The 22,943-nt window shown below is 42.5% G+C and overlaps 1 protein-coding gene across 2 annotated transcripts; it reads right to left on the minus strand.

Moving 5' to 3' along the window:
* Nucleotides 1–2: 2 nt before the first annotated feature.
* On the minus strand, nucleotides 3–22,885 carry LOC117225455 (estradiol 17-beta-dehydrogenase 11). 2 transcript variants are annotated; one of them, XM_033479031.2, is made up of 8 exons: nucleotides 22,703–22,885; nucleotides 16,020–16,440; nucleotides 7,120–7,244; nucleotides 5,930–6,040; nucleotides 1,449–1,610; nucleotides 1,229–1,311; nucleotides 1,014–1,130; nucleotides 3–912 (listed from the first exon to the last, which is right to left on the minus strand). In XM_033479031.2, the coding sequence occupies exons 2-8, from the start codon at nucleotides 16,246–16,248 to the stop codon at nucleotides 717–719; spliced, it is 1,023 nt and encodes a 340-aa protein (XP_033334922.2). In that variant the 5' UTR covers nucleotides 16,249–16,440; nucleotides 22,703–22,885; the 3' UTR covers nucleotides 3–716. The 2 variants fall into 2 exon arrangements, with proteins under 2 accessions (XP_033334922.2, XP_076375418.1); XM_076519303.1 differs by having other exon boundaries at nucleotides 22,736–22,878.
* Nucleotides 22,886–22,943: the final 58 nt, after the last annotated feature.

Raw genomic sequence — 22,943 nt, forward strand, 5'->3', positions numbered from 1 at the left:
AGTTCGGTAAAAATTCCAGTTTTATTTCTCGTTTTGACAAATCGATCGCCTCGCGACCATCTACATCCACAAGATAAATTACAGTAGTTCCTCTGCGAACGGTCGGTTAGTCATTACAAATAGAAAAGTCTTAGTCTACCCTTACTAGCTAGAACAACGAACGTTTAACGTATCACACATCGTCGCCGATTATTGGTAAAAATGGTCCCCTTTGCTCGGACCAGCTCCGAAAGGTCCTGCCACAGGTAACTCTCCTCATCTTACAAATTAAATAACGTCGAAACGAGCGAATTCTGTGTTTACACGTTCTCGAGTAACCGCGTCCAACGCTTTCACTCCTCTAATCGCGTCATCGTTTCTTTTGTTAACGCCGAAAAGGAAAGCAACAGTTCCTCCTATACTCGATCCTACGTTTCACGAAAAAAAAATTCTGCTCGTCGATCGCTGAACGTTACATACGAAACAATTCTGTCTGCGTTCGTCGCCGGAAGGGAACCTGTTTCCGAGCATTTTTTGCGCAACGACAGACTCTGGGGAACGAATACTATAAAATCCTAACATGTACACGCGTGACCAGCCTTGTAATGCGACACGGAATTCTACGAGCGTTATCAATGTATCGTGAATCGTATTCTGGGATTCCATTGTTCGATTTTTACGAACAAGTGAATCCGATTTCGGTGCATTTCTAGGCGTGTGACTGTGTCCAGAGACGGTTATGGCTTCCTCTCGGAACTGGCCACGCGTCTGGACAACTGATCCTGGATGTTCGTACCGTTTTGGAGTTTCGTTATCACTTCGGCCATCGGTTCCGTCTTTTTCGGTATTGTTTTGGGCTTGTTGTACTTGGTGGATGGGCAGGTGATGACGATTCCTCGGACGAGCATCCTTACGCAGGACCATGGAAAGAGCCTGAAAACGACAACAAAAATAGAATTATTTAAGTAAAACTTGATTTTCTTGGCGAACATAGTTTGGGAATGTTAATAATATAATTGGAACAGTGAATCTACCATTTCAAAGCGAGTAAAAACTGGATGTAGCCAGGCACCACAGCTATTTTTTCGTTGCACCTCATGGCCAGCACAATTCGATCTGCCACTTCATTGGGGCTAAGTCTCCGCATAAATCTAAATAACATCGACAGACAGGTCCATTAGACTCGGATACTATCGCTGAGATACTAATGAGAGCTATTTAATAGACAGTGAGAGAAATTTGTTTATACCTAGTTTTAATGTCCTCAAACATGCCGGTACTACGAATGAAAAATGGACATACGACAGTGGTATTGATTTTATAGCCATCAGCCTAGAAGATACAACAAGCAGAATGTAAAAAAAACGATGTGGTCGGTGAACAGCGGAAGTTCCATCACGCGCGAACGTTAGACGGAAAACCGTGCGCGAGACTTGATTAAAATGGTAATTAGGAAACCGAATTGGTACCGCGAGTTCCATGTGCAAAGCCTCTTCGAATCCGACTGCCGCAAATTTCGAGGTACAATAGTCGACCAACGTTGGCACTCCCGCGTGGCCAGCCAAGCTAGCTATGCTGACTATGTGGCCCTTGTTGTCCTCCATCATGGACGGCAGAAACGCCTTCGTCGTCTAAAGAACGGAAAAGAAATTAGATTAGATCAGTCTATCTTGTCTTCGATTTTACCTGGGACAATCCGTATTCTTATTTATTCATTTATAGCTATATTTGTCACTAATGAACATAAATTGTGAACTAAGTTAAAAGGGCTAGGTAAAAATGGACCCAAGCGTTGCCATACGGGGTTAACAGAGATTAATCGAATTGGTTGCAATGTTTAAGCTTCGTTAATCTTTGTTGGAGTCTCCGTTGCAATTATTGTCTTTACGAAAAACATCCGAACCTTAAACGATGCATTTTAATGAATAAAAAAATGCTTCCTGCGTCGTAACGGATTCAATATTCAGCAAGTGCTAAAGAACCGTGATCCCTGTGGCACTTAATTGATCTTAAACAATTTGCTACGAATTCTTGTCTAACTATACTAGATCTCTGGAGGTTTAGTATAAGGGGTTACGTGAGGGGAGGGTACAGAAGTAAAACATGCGACAAATCTGAGAGCCTCGTGACGGATTTCACAAAAGCGTGTTTTTGCGGCTCGGAATGGACATTGGAAAGTGGACGACAGGATCTCGAAACGACCGTGACTTCGGATGCAGCAAGAGGTCCATACGGTTGACGATCCCTTTACCCGCCAATTAACCTACTTTTTCGGCTAGCCTCTTCTAGTTCTCACTTTTGAAAGTAAAATCGGCAACGCGCGAAATCCGAATGGCCGCTCGGACAGAGTTTCACCGGTCGATTACGACTGCTGATTATTTTTCTGATTATCACGTTGAGTGTTGCATGTGTCGGACACATATGTGCGGTTCACGCTAATTTGTAACTAGGTTTTAAAAACCTAGATGAACCTTTCGATGAACGAATTTCATTTTCGTGAACAAAGCCGATGAAGGGGCAGCATTTTATAAATACGGAAACGGAGTGAATAAAATTCGTTCGACGGCTATTAATTGGCCTCGCAATGATTACAGGGCGCGCAAACACGTTTCAGGTGATCGCCGGTTTTCAAACGCGGCGCAACACCGGCAGACCTTGTCCCTCCTAACGATTTTTCTTCCATCGCGGCTATTTCTTTCGTCCTTTCTTTCTTTTTCCTGTTTGTTGTTACCGTAACACACGGACATCTCAATTACCGTTAAATCGATGCCGGCGGTGTGATGTAACCGCGAAATCGGTATTCTCGGCCGCGCCACGCGGTACAATTTTCGTTGTTCGTGCTCTGAATCCGCGCGTCGACGAGCGCTATTCGCTATCGGCGATGCTCCTCAGCACCGGACGCGTGCACTTTCACTCTACATCCAGTTAGAATCTTTCTGCGAGCTGCGATTTCCTTTGGAAATATCAGAAGATTCGACGTTGCCGCTCCGGGCACGAGGGTGTCGCGAAAATTCCGGGCCTCGACCTCTTTGGCCAACGACATTTTATTTTCTGCTCGATGGTCGCAATTATTTCCGCATGTAAACGCAAATATCGAGATTACGGCTAGTCAAAAAATCGCGAAATGCTGTTTGAGGAAGAAGCGGCGTTTCAATTTCGACCATTCTCTGATTAACAAATTTTTGAGATATTTCTGCTCGACATTTTTCATCGTTTTTGCTCATCGATATGCTTATAAATATCGTGTAAACAGTTTCCAAAATAATTCTAAATATTAAATACAATAATATAAATATAATATATATGTATATATAAAATATAAATATAATATATATATATATAATATATATAATAAATATAATATATACATATAATATAATATATAAATATAATTCTAAATATTCAAAGAGAAGATTGTATCCACGATCGTTCCACAATTTTCTAATGTACGAACGAATTAGGAAAGAGAATTGCGAGCGAGATGAAAATTTGCTCTGAATTTTCGAGAACGAAATTCGCTTTTGTTGTCAACGAATCATCGGGATTGGTGTTGCGAAGATCGAGGAACAGAACACGCCGATCTAGTCGGGGGACTTTTCGCGAAGGAGGTTGCGTTTTAATATCAGCAGGTGTGCTCCTTTCGCCGGCAATTCCCGGGAGGTGCCTCGTGTGTATGTATGTTTCTCTCGAATATTTCAGCAACGCGCATTTTGTAGGAGGTTATTGGCGAAGCAATTAACGAAAACAGCGAACGGTTAAGAAACCCGCGAGGCGGCTCGCTGCATCGCGGCTCTGGCTTTCCGTGGCGTTCTAGTATTGCGCGAAAGCACCGAGCCAGCCTGGTGTAGGCATTTCGTATCGAGGAACTACGTTTGGCAAGCGTGTGGCCTCTCTCGTGGGTGTCGCAACTTGCCGAGACACGAGTATACTGCAACTGCACGGCCCACTGGCTCTATCTATCCGACCGGTTTTCTCACCTGACCCACGGCAACGGTCCTAAACAGAGGGTACGCGAGGACAGGAATGCCTCTCACTCCTTGTCTCTGAAATTACCGTGGCAAGATATTCGCACGCGTGCAATTCCTCATCGTCCTGCCTCCGACTTCGATTTTTAAACAACGAGCCCGCAGCGACGTTCCCCTCTTCGCGGCTCTTCGAGCAAATTGTCTCCTATTTTCGCTCTAAAATACAAAGGCAGCGACGTCATTTTTTTCTTGGAGCTGCGAAACGTTCGTTTCAAAGAGCGAGAACGTGTCTTTGTTCTCCAACATGCTAAGATAGCGATAACATTCTTTCTTGAAACACTAAACCGCCTGTTCCAGAGAACAATTTCCTATCACGGTTCTGAAACGCTAAGAAGCGATTAAGTTCCTCGTAAAAGCGAATGATTCATAAAAATATTCGTCGCAATTGTTGGACATGATAGTAACATCGGCGTCGTGCAATTTTTCAGTATCCTGTCTCAAATTTGAATTATAAGCTGCTCGAATAGAAACGAAATTCTTATTCGAACCATCATCGGTTATGTCGAAACGATTATTTTACAGAGCAGCATGAACAAACGACGATGAAATGATATTGAATAATCGTGGCAAGGCAGGCAAAGAGATAGCCATTAAATCCATGTAAACGTTTAAGGAGATTCCGGTTTATCGCATCTTGAAAAAATGCTCGAAGTTCAAACATATCATCTAAGTACGTGATATGTTCTTTTAAATATTGAAATATGGATCGGCGTTGGATAAAGGCAATCGATAAACCGTAAACTCCGTGGCGTACAAGAATTTCTTGCTATCTGGAAATTGTTTGTGAAAAATGTTTCCTCGGCGAAAGATCGATTGAAACGTCGAGAACGACTCGTAATCGTAATCAATCAGGTTCGAAGTCGTAAGCTGTGACTCCGAACTGTTCCGATTCCGATCGGTAGACTTTACGGCGGCTATAGTTGTCCGCGAAGTTGCGTATATAGTCAGATATGTGCACCCGTTTCATGGACTACCTACGCAAAAATCGATTTCGTCACCTGTCGTTTTATCTTGCTGCCGCACGGTACGAGTCGTTGATAAATTGCAAACGATTTTACCGCGGTTCAAGTTTACTCAAGGTCCACGATAATCGAGTCCTCGAGGGCATTCGGTCGAGCCTCGAATTAATTGCTGTCGCTACTAGAGCAGAATGCACTCTCTCTGGCGCACACGCGAGACCTTTATGCGAATGGTTTCTAGCTCGGAGTTGTGCAAAACGAGGAAATCGCGGATACGAAAGGCTTTCACGCTTCCAACGCGATCAGGCTGCTCTCGCCACGCATTGAAATCACCAGAGCTATTCTGGCGCTGCCATGTTGCTGCGCTAGAATCGAATAACTTGTTTAGAAAAGTTAGCAGTCGCATCTTTTGACATAACGCGCCAAGGGCTTCGCTTTCATTTCGAATATTTCGGCGTCGATCGTTTTCGCAGATCGTCGCAGATCATTCTGACAGCCACTTTTTTCTCAAGCTGAGAAGCAATCTTTCCATTTATATTATCAATATATTGCGGCTAAATGTGTCTCGCTAAAAAGTGTCGATATAAGTTCTGGAATATTTTCTCTGGAATTTCGGTACTCGTTTTGTTGGATCGCCGCCAAGCTGCTTCGTCAAACTTTGACGAAAAGAGCTTGAAGGCTTAACGATCGATAAATCGGATACAATAGAAAGTTCGTTTCATTTTTTTCGATTAAATGACAAGTGAAACGCCGAGGAAACGAAGCATTCTTTCAAGTTGTACCTTGATGCAGTGAAAATGAACTTAAAAAACGAGGGTCAATGCGATCGTGAATTCCCGTGAACGTAGAAAAACGAAACGTCCGTGTAACACGGAGCTCATCCGTCAAAGTTGATTCGAAGTTTCACAGAAGATTCAACGTTTTACGATTATTCGAAAAGAAACTGCTCGGAAGAAGCGCACGTACCCAGAAATGGCTCATCACGTTCACGTCCATGGTGCGGATAATGAGTTTGTCCGGGGTGTCCAGAAATTTCGTCCCGCTGACCACACCGGCGTTGTTTATCAGTATTGTCACCTGCAAAGGTCCGCGAGCACGCGGACCGGATACCATTAATTACCTCGATCCTCGTGACGAAACACTTTCGCCGCGTTGAACGACGGATAAAGTACAAGATCGAGAAACTTCGGGGAAATATTGGCGATCGGGCAACGCCATTAAAAGTTGCAGAGGCGCGAAATTCTTTCGGGCCTCCGACTCCGAAGCAGATCGACGGCGACGCGTGCATGCTTGTATGTGTAAATACTGCAACGTGTTCTCTGACGTAACCGACGGTTGTTTCATAATTTCGTCCACCGGAGCTGCCTCGGACGCAACACGTGTTCACGATAATAACCAGAAATTCCCTAATTCACCTCGCCGAATCGGAATTTATGTAATCAACGAACATCGCGCGAGATAATGCAAGTAACACGCAGCGTACGTGTGCAGTTCAATGTCATCTCCGGAGGATATTTCGAATCGCGTTCCAATTATCTTTTACTTGTCTGCTCCGGAGTACTTACTTCCGGAAGGACTGTACACGTTTTCTACTATTTTATTCGATTACGAAATATCGACAAGACTGGCGTGAAAAGTGTCTGCGAGTGGGAGATCGAACGTGATGCAACGTCATCTTGGCAATGTAGTTTTCCAGCGGAACTCTCGATTGTTGTCTCAAGTAACTAGCACGGTCGACTAGTTTCGACTAGTTATAACCGTGCCACAAATAATGGAATACAGAGAAATTCGAGCGCTTCAACTTTTGCAGACCTTTTAGACGGTCATTAACACTTTCCCTGTCGGAGGTCTATTATTATTAGGCTCTTGAGTCTGTGCCATTTTTAAACGAGTTAATAGCTTTGAATAAACATGTTGCTTTGGAGCATGGGAGCTCTGCTTGCTGCTCGAAGCTCGTTCGTTAACCGACTCTCGAACACTTTTCTACGCTGCGAATGCTCGAACTTCCGCAATCCGGTTACCAGTATGTTAATCCAGGACCAAATCGGGCGTGGACTTTCCTTTGTCGAGCTACCGAGGGACAGAATGGCTAAAGATCGCGTCGTCCAGAGGCTGCCGAGCAAGCTCAGGTATCCGACGGATTATACAATCCTCACCTTTCCCACTTCCGCTCTGACCAGCGCTGCTTTCTTGTAAACATCCTCCCGGTCGCAGAGATCGCAGACGTAACCGTAGCAGCTTCCACCGGCGGCTTGCACGAGCTTCACAGCTTCCTCCGTGGCTGAAACACAGACCATAGAATCGAGAATCAGCGAGGATGGAAGATCAATGTCTCAGGGATCGATGAACTTTCGAAACAGATTCTCGATCGTATAATCCGTGGCATCGAATCATAAAACGATCATCCGAATCATCCGATCGCCAGGATATCTTATACCTGTCTTTTGTGGTCACGCTACAATGGCTAGGCCGAATTCCGCAGCCAGTCGTCCAAGCATAAAATCCTATGGTAACGACGCGATAAACAATTTCGCACTTTTATTTGCAGGACTCGTCGCGAACTCGTTTCATAATTCCACGTAATATGCAAACGAGATGAGTCGCTCGTTACGCGTCCCCTGATCCTCTCCACCATTAAAAACATCACAGGAATCCTCTATGGTCGCTGTTCTGTAGTATACAGGGTGGATCACCAAATATTGCAATCTAGATTTACGTCGTTATTATTACGCGCGGCGAAAAACGTTTCAGATAAAATTCAATGGTTTCGAGAGGGGCACATTCCGATGATACTAGTTTTCTGGTAGGTGGTCCTGTAGAAGACATATGAAGATCATTAACGTTTTCTTAAATGGAATCATATATTTTTTATCACATCGATTGATGCATCTTAATATTCTTTACAAAAAAGTATTAACCTATTTATGTTAAGAAGTCATTAGATCAGGAGATATTTTAATTTTAACGTCAGACATATCGATAATCAACATCGATGGACTGTAAACATATAATATAATAACCATACTTTATCGAAGGATCACTGACCGGACCAAAATATGCACATTTTTTGACAAATACTCTATGGGCATTTTTACATGATTTACCATTGCATACACGACAAATAATGTGGATAAAACCGGATGGTTGTCCTGCCCATTATGCAAGAATAGCGAAGGATGCATTAAATCGAATCTTCCCAAATCGTTGGATAGGACGAGGTGATCTCATTTATTTTCCAGTAAGATCACCTGGTCTAAAGTCCCCCGACTTTTTCTATTTAAAAAAGTAAGGTGTACGCTGAGCCTCCGACTGCAATGATCAATATGAGAGATCGCATCATCACTGAGTGTAATAAAATAACACCAGATCCATTACATAACGTGAGTGAATCATTAATCTATTGATTCAGAAAATGTCGTGACGTAAATGGTTGTCACATTGAACCTTTCCTGTAAATAAAATCATTACAACATTAACGAATGAGTCGTGATTTCCTAACAACATTAAAATTAAAATATCTTCTAAACTGATGATTTTTTAACGTAAATAGCTTATTACTTTTTTGTAAGAAATATTAAGATGCATCAACCGATGTAATAAAAAATATATGATTCCGTTTAAAAAAAAACGTTGACGATCTTTATATGTCTTCGACAAGTCCAAAAAACTAATATCATCAGAATGTGCCACTCTCGAAACCATTCAACTTTATTTGAAAGGTTTCTTGGCCTCGCGTAATAATAATGACGTAAGTCTAGATAGCAATATTTGGTGACCCACCCTGTACATCACGTGATCAGACTACACTCATTTTATCGCCAGGAATTTCCTCAATCGCGTAAACGAATTCCACCGGGGAAATATTGGAAGTTTCTGGGAGGAACCTCTATTTAAACTCTTGGAGATGTCTACACGTATAACTTTTTAGCTTCCTCGTGCAGATCCAGTTTTTAGCGTTGAGATTGAGAAGATAATACTGCGAGATGAAAACATCAATAGCGGTGGCAAGTAAACAATTGCTGTTAATTGCGCTGTTTGCGTCCGACTTTTATGCAAATGCGCCGAGAGGAAAATCACGCGAGAAAAATAAAATCGTTCGGGGTCCGGTCACGGCTGCTCCCAGAACATGGATGGGACACGAATGCGGGGCGGCCAAACAGGATACATATACTGTGTTTTCGCAATTACATTTTTCATATTCTACGTGAGCACACGTACCACTTGGCCAAGAAGCGAAACAGCCGCTCGCTGGGCTTACGACTTTCTACATAAAAGTGTGCGCGGCCGCGAAAACCGTCTGTCGGATGATCGACGCTCGGGTTCGAGTTGTTACGGCGAAATGTCACGAGCGAACGGCAAGCTGAATTGCCTCGACCTCTCTAGACCAGGTACGAGAAGGAGGATATTAATCGCTCGCAGCAACAGGTGGACTGACGGACGACCTGGAATCCGCTCGTTTCTGGCCTTTTGTCGGGCAATTCTTCGCGTCCCAGCTCGATGAAAGCTCGCCAACAATTCTTCCGCTGGCCCCTCGGGAAACATGATCTTAGGTCTTTGTCGTGGCCGGGCTATTATTCCGTCGTGTTTCACTACATCGCAACGCACGGCCAAATAAATATAAACATTTCCAAGCATCGTTGCGAGTAATTAATTTTTTACTAATCGGTACATAGAGATCCTAATTCGTAACTATCTCTGGCTGGTATTTTGTTCAATTTATCATTTTACAAGACACGAAATAGTTCGAGAGTAGTATGTCACACTCTGATAGGCGGCCAGCAGACATCTTCTTGCGTGAAGTACCACGAAATGTCGGCGACTTTTCGACCGTTCAAGGCTCAAGATTTAATGGTGTCGACGAGCCCAAAGAATTTCGGCAGTCTATTAATAACTTTCGTGAAAGGTAAAACCGGCAGCTGGTTTACGACGAACTTATGGGACAGATAAAAATGTTTCATCGATCGGTGACAGCTGGCCCAGACCAGAAAAGAGAAGAATTTATGCGCGTCGCGAACCCACCGAAACGAGACACGACGAGACCCGACGCCGGAACGGCCCGCACCAAATTACGTTTTTTACCCGTAAGCGTCAACCAGTTTACTAGGACGATCGAGCAGATCTACTTGCTCGCGTCCTTGAATACGCGGCCGACCACGTGAAGGTTGCAAAACGAGTGAAACTTCTTGCTCACCGGTCTTCCAATCTTCGCGTTGTTCTCCGAACTACGCCGGTTTTGTCCGCCGAGTCGACTATCGTACTTCTAGATGGAATAATCGGTAGTTGATCGAATTTCGAATCGTCTGAGCCGAGTCTAGAAGAAAACTTGCATGCTCATTGAACGTAATTACATTGTTCGACAACATCATTCAATTTGCATTATATCAAATGATATAGGGGAACTAGATAAAGCTGTTTAGCAGCTTAGCAGCCGCGCGAACTGTTCGGTGCAATTAAGGCGAGATCAAACAAGCATACGACACGCAACTTGCTCGCCTTCGATCTAGATTCGATGTGGTTGTTCTGGATCATAGCGCGCGGTGTGAGATTTTGGTAACTGCCGTCTAATTTGCGGTAATATTCTTCTTCGTGTTTAGTTAGAGTTACATTTAATCTAATTCAATTTATATATATGTTTTATTTATATTTAATTTAATTTTTATTTATATTTATAATTTATATATATTATATATATTATTATATATTATATTTATTTATATTTAAATTTTATACATATTTATTTATTTATTAATTTCTTTTTTATATTTTTATTTACATTTATTAATTTTATTTATAATTTATGAATAAATAAAATATATATTTTATATATATGTATATATATATATAAATTATAAATATAAATATGTATACAAATTAAACTGAATATAAATAAAATATATATAAATTGAATTAGATTAAATGTAACTCTATACCCATTTTTACAATAAATGAATAATATTAATATTAATACAGAATCTGCGATTCGGCGTTTTAGACGAACGGTTTATGCAAACTCGTTTTGAATTTTGTGATGTTGGTTGTAAATATGTCTAATTCGTCGCTGTTGCGATTAACAATTCGAGGTATTCTCTGAAAAGGGCCAGTTGCAATAAATCTCATTTATGGGACCTGTTGCCGAAACAAAGAGAAATCCTGGTCTAACGAAATCCACTTAATGGACCGCCACAGTGTCCCGAAATCTTGCGTCACAAGTTCACGGGGCAAGTTGCCGAGCAAGTAGGTGTCCCAATTACGAGATAAACACCGGATCGCTTGCTATATACCTTCTCGTTTTCGGCGACGACGCGTGTTCCGATTGCAAACAATAAACTATACTAATGCTCTCGTCGGCGGTGCAGCCGTATTCAATCGCTATTCCGGCTGCGACCGTCGACTGGCCACTTAAAATTCATTCCGCGGCGGTGCTTCCTTTGCCCGTGAACCCGAAACGTCTTCCCTTCGTGCAGCAATTAATCTGACGGCGATTTTTACCGGATTTGTTACCATACGCCTCGTTGCTCAACACCTCGGCATTACCTCGCCGACGTAATCGTTCGCCTCGACCGTTTGAAATACGGCGAATCTTACGATTCCGGCACGCCCCCCCCCCCAGTGTCCTTTGATCTAGATCCTTCGATCTTCGTCGATTTCAGATTATGTTCTTACCCCCTTGGTATACAAATAAAACGGAGTTTGATGCGTCAGAAAAATGCTATTTAATATGAAAGAGATTGTTTTATTTTGAAATTTGAATGACTGATTTATGGATGCAACTTTGTTATTGAACATTGAGACTCAGAGCGAAGCAACTGAGTAATCTGATAATATAGGTAAGTGTAGGTATTATTGCTGTTTTTCAATGAAAGCGAACTTTGACGGAGAAAATAAGGCCTTTTACGCCAATAAATTGACAACTCGAGCTATATCTATTATTCTTTAACTTGAATATTTACTTTTTTCGAAATATTGCATCTCTGAAAGGGCAAATTTCATTAAAAAGCATAATGTAAAGAAACCATACGTGTGCATATATTATTACGTTTATGTATCTATTACTGCGAACCAAATACTGCGGACGTTCTGATTACTGCGTGTCAAAGTGGCATAACCCATTTTCTTTTAAATGTACACACACAGCTATAATTCCTAGGATCAAGATATTCTCACTGTAGCACTTTACAAATTAGGTATATATATAGGTACTCTACGATCAAGCGTCTTCGCACTGGCCCATCGAGAACTGTACTGTATAGGTTAAGGTACGCAGTTCAGTAATGTACACACATAATAAAAGAACTATGCGCCAAATACTGTGTTAGTAAATAATATTTGAGGATAAATGATGGTGACAGTGTGTGTCGATTTTTTATCAAACTAATGATTGCTTTATCTAAAAATAACGCTAAAATGAATAGTTTATTATTAATTACCTTGATATAAATGCCTTTCGAATCAGCGTTCACAGTTGCATTACGAGTATTTCATAAGACTCGACATTTTTATAAGCTTCCGAATATCGAAAGTCAATAAATGTATTAAAACTGCGATTGTTGCTACTTGTATGCCATAAATTATCAATATTAAACATATAAAAAATGATGAGATTCATTTTTAGAAGATTACACGCTATAAAATCTTAGATTTTACTACTTTTATAAAATGCCGCAGTATTTGGGGAGTCCGCCGAAAACATCTCTTGACAAGTTAGACTCGTCAAAGTCTACAGTGGTACATGAAATGAATGACGACCTCAACAATGTTCAATTCGTCCACGTTGCATACGAATGCCATTGCATTGGTAGATGATTGCTCTTTTAGTTGCTACGAGTAGGAGAACCTCGATCTTCGCCGCCGCCATTGTTCTTTCGGGAAGAAACGAGATCGTTTGTTTGCCTAATAATTCGCATAAATAATTCGCGGACTTATCTATCCAGCGTATTAACCGGGCCACGTCCTCTAAGAAATCAGCTCGCAGCAACGATTTTGAGCTTAGTGTTACGGTAGAAAGTTTCTCGTAATTAGAAACTAAGCGACTCGCATTTCCAGCTTGTTACGACGATGCAAATAATTTGTACGAGCATGCACTATCGGCCAATCGACTCGGTGCATAGCGCCTGCGGAATCACTGTGAAACCATTGCCGAGATGCAGGTGGTGTGGCTCGAAGGTCGATCATCAAAAGTATTATATTATTTCCCGGTAGCGAAGGTCATGAACATGGTGATTCGACGAAAGGCCGGTCAGCCGCGCGGCGCGGCACGAGACGCTTATCGAGAGGCCGCCCACGAGCACTCGAGCTCTTCTCGATTAGTATGCGAAGCGAATCTCCATCAAATACAGAAACTATTTACACGCGGCCACTTCGCTGGGCCTGAGACATCATCGTTCGATGGCAGCAAATGGCGAAAGATGAATGCGGGTTCTACTTGAATTCTAAGCTCGTGCTGCATCAGACTGCGCCGTCGATTGGAGGAAATACGGTCGCAAGCCAATGAAACGCCAAGGATCTAGGCAATTATTCGAGGCGATAAATGTATAATTAACAAGATCGTATTATACACTTATGATTAGTATTATCGCCATATCGATCTATGCAAACATTTGCGAGTCGAGTATATACTGATGTAGTTTATAAACAACTTACAATTTCAGAACAGTTTGAACGTGTAATTATTAGCCAGTGGATTTTCATTGACATAGGAGCTATCAGCAAAAATTAATAATACAGTAATTCCTGCCTAATTCGTTCAGATTGTGCACAAAAATGGACAATTTGGAAAGAGGAGATACGATTATTCGATTATTTTATAGTTACCGATTGCCGACAACTATAAAAACGAGACGCAAGGCTCGAATAATCGTATCTTCTCTTCCAAAATTGTCCATTTTTGTGCGCAATCTGAGCGCGAGTTAGCGAGAAATTACTGCATCATTATCTCACTTTCGCCGTAGGCGATCGTTCAATTAACAAAAGAACTTCATTTGTGTAATCGAATTCAAGCGTGCACAAAAAATATTCGCGTCCAGTGTAACGAATATGGTTTTCTCGGAAAAACGGAAATAAAAAACAACGCTCGATCGTGGTTGACAACGAACCGCAACCGCGGTCGTTACATAAAACAGGAAACCTTCTGACGCGATAACTGCGCTAATCCGTTTAAGGCGAAGTTCGAGCAACCAGCCAGAAGCCCGCGGGCACCGTTGTCGTGTCGATCGTGAAACTGATTCGATTAGGAACTGGTACGCGGCTAAATATTTTCCAATTTCGTAGACGCGGCGGCGTTGATCTGGTTCGCTGACCGGATCGGCTTAATTATCGAGTTTCCTGGTTGAGTCACGAAGCGGACAGAAATTTCTAGCGAGCGAAACTGAAAAATTGGTCGATTCGTGAACGACGCGACAACCACAACTACGCCGATAACCGCATCTGTTGAGGATTGTTTACCATTTTTGCACCGATAGTTGTAATTGCAGAAAAACCGGAAATTCCGGAAAATCGTTATCATATTTCTGATCTTCATATCAGAAATCATACTTTTAAATAAGGAAGAACGATCGAACAAAGCTCGGCATCGTCCAACTGAAGTATGGAGAATTTTCGATCGTATCGTGGTCGAGGCACGACAAGAACACGAACACACAAGAACACGCTGGAATAATTGCGTGCGTGAAACATCGCGCGGACCCGGCGCGATTGATGATCGTCCAATATTCATGGTCATTCGAGACCTGTTTCGACTTCCAATTCGCAGGAGTCGATCCTTGAACCATTCGATTTTTAAATATCAAAGTTATCCTCCTTCTTGTAAACAATTTCAATCACGGTCAACCGCTTCATTTAGCGACAAAGAAGATTGACGTATCGCGTGAAAAGGTTGTACGCAACGTTAATTGCTGGATAATTAGACGTTCAACCCCTCCAGAGTAATTTCTCGTTTCAAATAGAAATCGAAAGTCCGCTCGCCTGTTTCGTTTTCCTCGCGCGTTTCCTCGATCCGCGTACTCGTTTCTCGCTCGCGGCGAGCCGCGTCGCATCCGCGCGAATTGCGTCGTCGAATTAGTAATTAATAACCCCGAGAGACGGAAGCACCGAATGCTGCAACGTGGACGCCTACTCTGGATCACGTACCGTAACATAACACCGACATTACGGCCGAGTAAATTCGCGGCTTGTTTGGCCATTCTGCAATTATCCTGTCCGATTATGCGAGCTAAGGTGGAGCTCCAGCGATCGTTTCGGAGGCAACTATCGCTCGGCTGTACACAGCCGTGGAATGACGCAAAATTCTGTTCCGCCAATCCGACAGAATTGCTACACCCACTTAATGGCAAACCACGTATTTATTAGCCTCGGATCGAGCCCCGAGATCGTGCAATGCGCAGAATTCGCTGGCCACGCGTAACCGTTCACTTTTGAGCCTTCTCGATCCGAAATAATAACTTGATTGACAACGATAGAAACTAGTTCTCGATGCTGGCTTTAGATTTCCGAGACACGACTTGGTTCCTTGAAATGTTTGTCATCGGATAATTATTAGTCTCTTCCAGAGCCTGTTCATTGACGTCAAGGTACATATAGCGTTTTTCGTTCGCATTATCGTTCATTAGTACGATTCCGCGATGTTTTCCTTAAAGATTCAAGTCGGCGTAGCTAAATCGCTTTAATTTGATTTTGAATTCAATTTTATTCGAAATCGTTTCACGTCAGTTTTCGATGAAATCGTTTCAAGACAATTTTGAATGATTCAAATAAATGATTCGTTTCAATTAAATTCTAGATCAAATTGTTACAATTCAGTCGCGGAACAAATCGTATCAATTCGATGTTCAATCAGATTGTATCAATTCAATTTACAATCGGATCGTTTCAATTCAATTTACAATCGGACCGTTTCGATTCAATTTCGAATCGAATCGTTTCAATTCAATTTCGAATGAAATTGTTTGAATTTAATGCTCCAACATCGATTTCATGGACACAATGAACAATTTCGCCGCAGATATTTGATCCTGGATAAATGAATATTTTGATATAGTTAATACAGGCGTGGTTCTCTGACCTGCTTTGTTAACGTCCCAGATGACAACGGTGGCGCCCAAGTTGGCAAGCCTAAGTGCAATCAGTCTTCCCAAGCCGCCCCCGCCGCCGGTCACAAGTGCGATCTCGCCGTCGATGCTCTTCATCTTGTACTTCGTGGGGATGCACGCTTTCACAATGCTCTCGACGATCGCGATCACCGTCAGGATCAAGAAAGCGATCACATCGCGCACGGCTCGCAGGAAAGTCATGGTCTCCAGGATTTCGGGCTCGTTTCCGCTGGAATCGTGATTCTATCTTCGCTTTTTTATCTTCCCGTTTCTCGTCGACGATCCTTTTCAGGCCCGTAGATCGATGTTCATAGCTCGATGATCCAACGGGATGAGGACCGCTGGACTTCCGGTCCAGGCTGGCACGGATTTTCGGCGTCGACTTCCGGTCGTCTGGAAGAAAGGACCATTTAATCGATCAATTGACACTTCATTGATACAGTTTCCCATCGCTTCGGAAAAAGTGTCGACCGCACTTCGCTTTAATCTTATCTCATCTTGCCACAGATTCTCATTCTCACAGAGGGAATTTTCAAATTTAGTTATCCTCTTATTCTATGGTTTTCAAAAAAGTAGAACAATTCAGTCCCTCGACATGCTAGTCTTCGAACAGATCTATGCACGTGATTTTCTATTCTGTCACCTCGCGGGAAAAACTGATTTTCCACCCAAATGTTTAATACATTGCGCTTCCAGCGAAAAAGAGAGAATTGAAAAAGATGGGCCGACGATAGAAATTATTTTCATACCATAAATGCGGAAATATTCGACCAAGTGACGTTTCATAAAAATCTATTTCATTCGATTGATCGTCCGAGAATTTAAATCATTTCTACACCAAAACTTGGTCGGTATTTTTTAATAGATGTTTACAGATGTATTACGTAGCGCAGACTATAAACGATAATTGCGCCGAGCATGTTTATGAGCATTCGTGACTCAAGATGACAATTAATGGAAAACAGATTGGCAAATACTTGAATTCCTCGGTGAGACACTTAACGTCTGCGTGAACGCTTAACTTTATTTACCGTCTAATAAGATTTTAAATGTATGCATACGAAGTGTATACCTGATTCTAGCTTTTCTAAACAACTGGGTGACTGGTTGAGTATTCAATTAGAATTCAGAAACATTTCCAATTAAATAAGGATTTGATGATCCGGAATGAATTAGGCTGTTATGAGATTTTCTTAGGCGTCAATTATCGTCACAGTCTATTCGAATTCAAATAGTTTTTCAAGTTTCTTGACATTAATGCGGCAACGGCTCGCTTACAGCTTACAGCGTATTTGTAATTAATTTCCGTTCAACGATTATCCAGCGCTAAACTGCACCTTCAGCCTGATCGATTATTTCGCACAGAAATCGTCCCGGATCTAGAACACTGCGAAACGGATCGATGAGACGGTGCGATCTCGTCTCGATCGGTTCGCGGCAATTGCATAATTTTTATCAATCCGGCATAACGACCACTTGAGCCCGTTATCGATCGGCTCGATATCGGTGAAAATGTTCGCTTATCCGCGAATTTATAGAATCGTTAATCTCCTTTAACTCGCGTGACTGATCATGGTTGCCGTAGAAACTAGTGTACGCTTTCTCCGAATTTCGTATCACTTTCTTCTCTAGGTAAGAAGTGGACAATCGTGAGAGATCCTCGAGCATTTCCAAAAAGGACTTACGAGAAAAGGATATCGGTTTCAGAAAATAAACAATTCCGTCGAGAATGTTAATTAGAATCAATAAATTATTCCGATAAACATTTACTTGCTAGATCAGTATAAAAAGATTAATTTTCCATACAATCAACTTCGTTCAAATTGAATCTGATATTTTAATGTCACACGATAATTTCATCGAACACGTTCTCGCAGTTGTTGTTCTGCGAAAGAAGCATCGCGACGTCTCGTTTTTATTAATCGCCCGTTAAAATGAACGAAGATAACCACATAATCATACCTCGAAAAAACGTGATAAAGTGGTCATCTCTGAAGGAAAATAGGCATTTATCTAACAATTTATGTACGACTTGCTAAGAGGTTTTTTTTCCCCCCTGAATAAATAGTTGTTTTTGGCATGGAATTGGCTAGGCTGTTGCCTGTGCCGTGACACGATTGATCCGGTAAAATTCTCTGTAAGTCCGAGGAAGGATGACGGGTAGGAAGAGAGTGAGAGGGAAACGGGGCCCATTAACATATATGTGTATCGTAACAGTGTAATTTTCCCGGCGCGGCGCGGCGCGGCACGGCGTCCCGGCGTTACGCGTTTCGAACGAACCGCGAATATCTCATCGGCGGGCAATTCGCTTTCTAATGAGACGCGAAATTCACTTTCAATTTTCAGCCGAAGAACTCCAGGCGCAATCAATTTCCGGCTCTGCATTCGGCTTCGCCATTGTCAACGGGATTCGCGACGGTCGAACGCGGACGACGATAAATCGCGTGGATCCACGAAATCGTGGAAAATCTAGAAAAGGGGACCACTTATTTGAAGAACGTTTAAAGTACAAAAAACGTTGCGTGCGCGAATCATCTTTCGATCGGAGATTAGAGCCGATTGATTTCGAGAATAGTGAAAAGTGCAAACAACAAAGCGTGCGCGATTAATTGCTGCTAAAACGACGCGTCTTCGTCAAATGTCCTAACGTGAAAGTCTTTGGGTCATTTCGAACTGAAGAACAACGGATACGTTTGCATTTACGAGGACTAGATTCTCCTCACGCATTTGCAACAATTCATGGTTTGTTGCGAGCACAAAAAGATTTACTCCGCGAAAGAAGTTCATATATTATAAATTTTCACAGACTAAACGTATGAAAATAACGATTTGCCGAGGGCTCTTCAGGCTAATGCCAGCGATTAGAAAGTTATTTTTTACCAATAACTGTGTCGAACGCAGATCGAACCGCGCCGATCATTTCCATCTCCGCAAACTAAATAATCACGTCACTTCAGATGTCGGTAATTTCGAAAGAACTGTGCGACAATGATTACGCGGAAAACGGACGAGTTTTTTTAACGTGGAACTGTTGCATGCAGATCGGAGGAAGAAGATGAATTGTGTAAACATCGTTTGGAAAAAACGAGAATCGTGTTCTGCGAATGGAAAAATAGCAAATACTCGAGAGAAAGAAAGCGAAGAGAAATATGAAGCGAAAACAACGATTCGGTATCTTTATTTGCTCAGCGCCGGATCACTTTCGCAATTAGCGAAACATTAATAATTGCGGTGATATTGGAATCGCAGGAGGAAAATAGATAACTTTAATGAGCGATTTTAGTAAATATTTTTTACTTAGCAATTTCTCCTCCTGCTATCAATTTTATATAAAAGTTTAAATAAAATATTTAAATAAAGTCGTACTAGATTAATTTATCTATTATACGTTATAGAAATTAATTCCCCCCAGAAATAAGTGGTTCTAATAAAAAAATTGTGTTCTACAATGTTTCTAAACATTCCAAGTATCGCGAAACGATAAAATTGTATTCTAACAACCGCTAACAGTTGTTTCGCGAGTTCCACATTTCTCAAGAGCTCCGGAGAACTAAAAGCTGTGTCTGAATTTTCAAAAACGCTCGCGGAGTCGCGAAATGCGAAGATCGATCGAATTTTGATTCGAATTTGTGATTCGACGAGAAGCTGCCGCGTTTTTCGTCGCAGCTCGGAAGTTATGGTACCGGCGGCTAGCAGAGCGAACGGAAAACACCGTGACACGTTAAACAGTGTCTTCGGACACGAGTGAGCTCGCGCGACATGAAAATTGCCACCGGTAATTGTCCATGACTCTGGACACGACCCGTCAGATTCACGAGCGATCTAAGATAATTACGGGCATTTTCGTTCTCCGCTCGGCTCCGCTCAGCCATCCCGATCGTTAAACATCGCTTAATCGAGTAAATGCGCTGTCTTTCCGTTCCTGTTGACAAAATTTTGCGTGAACATTCGATGATGCCGACAGACTTCTGCAACCGACGCAGCAGACGCGGCCGACGCGGCCCACTGTTTCTGGAACGTGGACTCTACAACTTCGCAGGCTATGGCTAAATTGATTGACTTTCACTGCGCTCTAACCTGCCGTGTCCTTGGCGAATCGATCTTCTCGAACGTCGAGAGATCACGGCGGTACACGTACCGCTGGTAAATTCGTAATTCGGTTGCAGTCCGGGCTACGATCGTTCTTGCGAACGTTTAACACGCCGCAACACTTCGCCCGCAAATGCGAAATACGGAGACAGCAAACGACAAATTCGCTGTTCTCCATTTTTCCGTTCGCTGTTTATCGGGCCCCGCGAGAACTTGTTTTTCGCGTGTCTGGGCTCTTGCTAATTGTTGTTTTGGACAGTGGCGAAGCGCTTTGTCAGCTGCAAGTACAACTCAAGGCTGAACGAGCTACAGTAATGTCTCCCTAATTGACACTCCGATATGATTATTCGATCCTTGCGGTTCATTTTTATAGTTACGAATTGTCAACAGCTGCAAAAATGAGCTGCAAGGTTCGAACAATCGTATCTCCTCTTCCCAAATTGTCCATTTTTGTGCACAATCCGAGCGTCAGTTAGGGAGACATTACCGTATTTCGTTGATCTGAATTTTGTATGCTTCGAAAACTTACTCGAACGTTTCTTACCGCAAGTTTTAAACGTCTGTGGAAGCGGTTTCATTGTTAAAGATATTTTAATAGCGAAGTTTCACGGAGATTTGCTCGCACGTCGATAAGCAGTGATTGGAGACGATTAATTCCATCGATCCTCTAACAAAGTAGCAGCGATGATCGTTCGCCGATTGCGAAATCGTCGCTATCAAATGGCGCTTTAACGTTCGCCGGCTACCGACGCCAATTATGGAACGTGTTCTCGCAGTTCTCCTCGGTTCTCTCTCGCTTCTTCGGGAATATTTGGGCGTTATCTTTCAAATGAGTGTCGCGCATCGGCACCGATTTTGGCGGACACTTTCTCGAGGATCGATCGAGGGAGGCTCGATGTGAAATCCGAGGACCACTTCCCGAGCCGTTCGAGACGCATCCGAGTGGGCCACGATGTTTTATAAAAGTTTGGACGCGTCTAGACTTTAATTTCCGCGGAGGAAACAGATTGGACACGATCGGCTCGGAAACGAGTTAACAAAAAATAGAATCAATTTCATCGTTCAAGGCATCGCTCGTAAAGACCGACTTGAGTCTTCAAGAATTTCTCCTTGGAATAACAAGAGATATCAGATGTTTTTTCTAACTAGAACGCTCCGTAGTCTATAAATTAAATGAAAAATACATAAAGGTTGCCTTTCGATAACTAGATGATTCAATATAATTAAGAATGAAAGTGCACCGTTCAAGTAGTAACAATTAAATGCAATACTTTGATAGGAAACTTTTACTTGCGAATATTCTCATGTAGCTGTTAATATTATTATCAAATGTTTCGATGGTTTTAACACTAGATTTATGGAACCCGTTAAAATGACGAGTCACTAATTTTTTAACTTACGATTATTCACGTCGTGAAGATACATTTATGAGTTATTTATTGAATTTATATGTTACTTACCGCAAATGTTGCAATAACACTTGTACAAAATCAGAAAAAATGTCTTATTGTTACTTTTAGATGCTAATATAAAACAGCCGGTTTTTATGTTCCGTAAAATTTTGAAAATAGTCGCTTATATCGATTCCAGCCCGTTAAGTTCCGATTTGGGCTAGCTCTGCGCATGCTCGGGCTCGTGGCATTAATACGCGAATTCAATTTGCGAGCACTTCGCAAGTCTTCCTCTACGGTGTGCCGAACGAAGAAGACGCGATATTCCGGTGTCGTTTCGTTTTTACATATATTATTCTCAACATCGCGCGAATTTATTCGATCTCGTCCCATTAATCGGAAATCGGTAAATAGGACGAAACCAATCGATTCAAGCTCCCAGCGACTATTTCCCTTAGGCATCAGGAAATACCGCGAACGTTACCGGCGAATAGACGAACAAGGAAACTGGTCGGCAGTTTACCAAATACCACCGGGGAAAAGTTACCATTTCACAAACAACTACGAGCATGAAAGCAGGGAGTTCGACTTTCTTGGGAGTTCGACTTTCTTGCATAACCCGATGGAAACCTTAAACCCCGGCCAAATAAGAGTGAAACTAAAACGTGTCGCGGGAAAATCGTTGACCGCAAACGAATCCCAACAATCCCGTCGTTATCGACGCGTTTCGAACACGGTGCTTCTTCCGTCACAGTTGCAACGACTCATCGAAAACTTGTTGCAGCCAGGCGATACAACGAATTCCAGACGGAACCATACGAATAGAGAGCGAAGTTCCCTCTCAACCGAAAAAAAAAAATCCAGCAAACTGCAAATGATCCCTGCAAGGTATCATTTACGAACGAAAGCGGTCCCTCGGGAACAGCGACAACAATTCAACCAAAACGTCCGCAGCCGCGAGAAACGACGAACGAAACGGACAAAGGCACCTCGGAGGAATGGAAACGTTGTCGCAGAGCGAAGAAAGCGGTCCCTCGAAATGTACGATTTCACGAGAACGATCTAAAACGATTTACGTAGAATCTCTCGCAGCTAGGTGGGACAACGACGTTGGCGAACTCGTTGGAAAGTCGGCCGTGTGGGAGATCGAAATGATAAAATGTAAGGAATCTTACTGGTTATATCGTAAAATCCCTTGGAGCGTTTACCGGAGCAAGGTCACTCTCTGTGTCTTGGTCCGAAATTCCGTGGGAACGACGGGAAAAGGCGGTCTGCGCGCACTGCACGGCCAGGTGTACACGAAAGTGTGCACCTATGCGAAAGTCGTCCGCGGATCGAGATACCCGTCTCACCGGCAGTCGTAGGTATACTGAATGAAACGGCCGCTCGGTACGCCTTTACCCTCTCGACGATCTT

This window comes from Megalopta genalis, chromosome 2 (genome assembly GCF_051020955.1).
Source record: "Megalopta genalis isolate 19385.01 chromosome 2, iyMegGena1_principal, whole genome shotgun sequence".
Classification (NCBI taxonomy): Eukaryota; Metazoa; Arthropoda; class Insecta; order Hymenoptera; family Halictidae; genus Megalopta; species Megalopta genalis.

Excerpts from the sequence above, each read along its gene's own strand:
- LOC117225455 (XM_033479031.2), bottom strand. The coding sequence starts at position 16,248 with ATGACTTTCCTGCGAGCCGTGCGCGATGTGATCGCTTTCTTGATCCTG. Across the intron at positions 6,041-7,119 it reads TCAGAGCGGAAGTGGGAAAG|GTGACAATACTGATAAACAA; the intron begins GTGAGGATTGTA and ends GGACCTTTGCAG. Across the intron at positions 1,131-1,228 it reads TTTGAGGACATTAAAACTAG|ATTTATGCGGAGACTTAGCC; the intron begins GTATAAACAAAT and ends GATGTTATTTAG.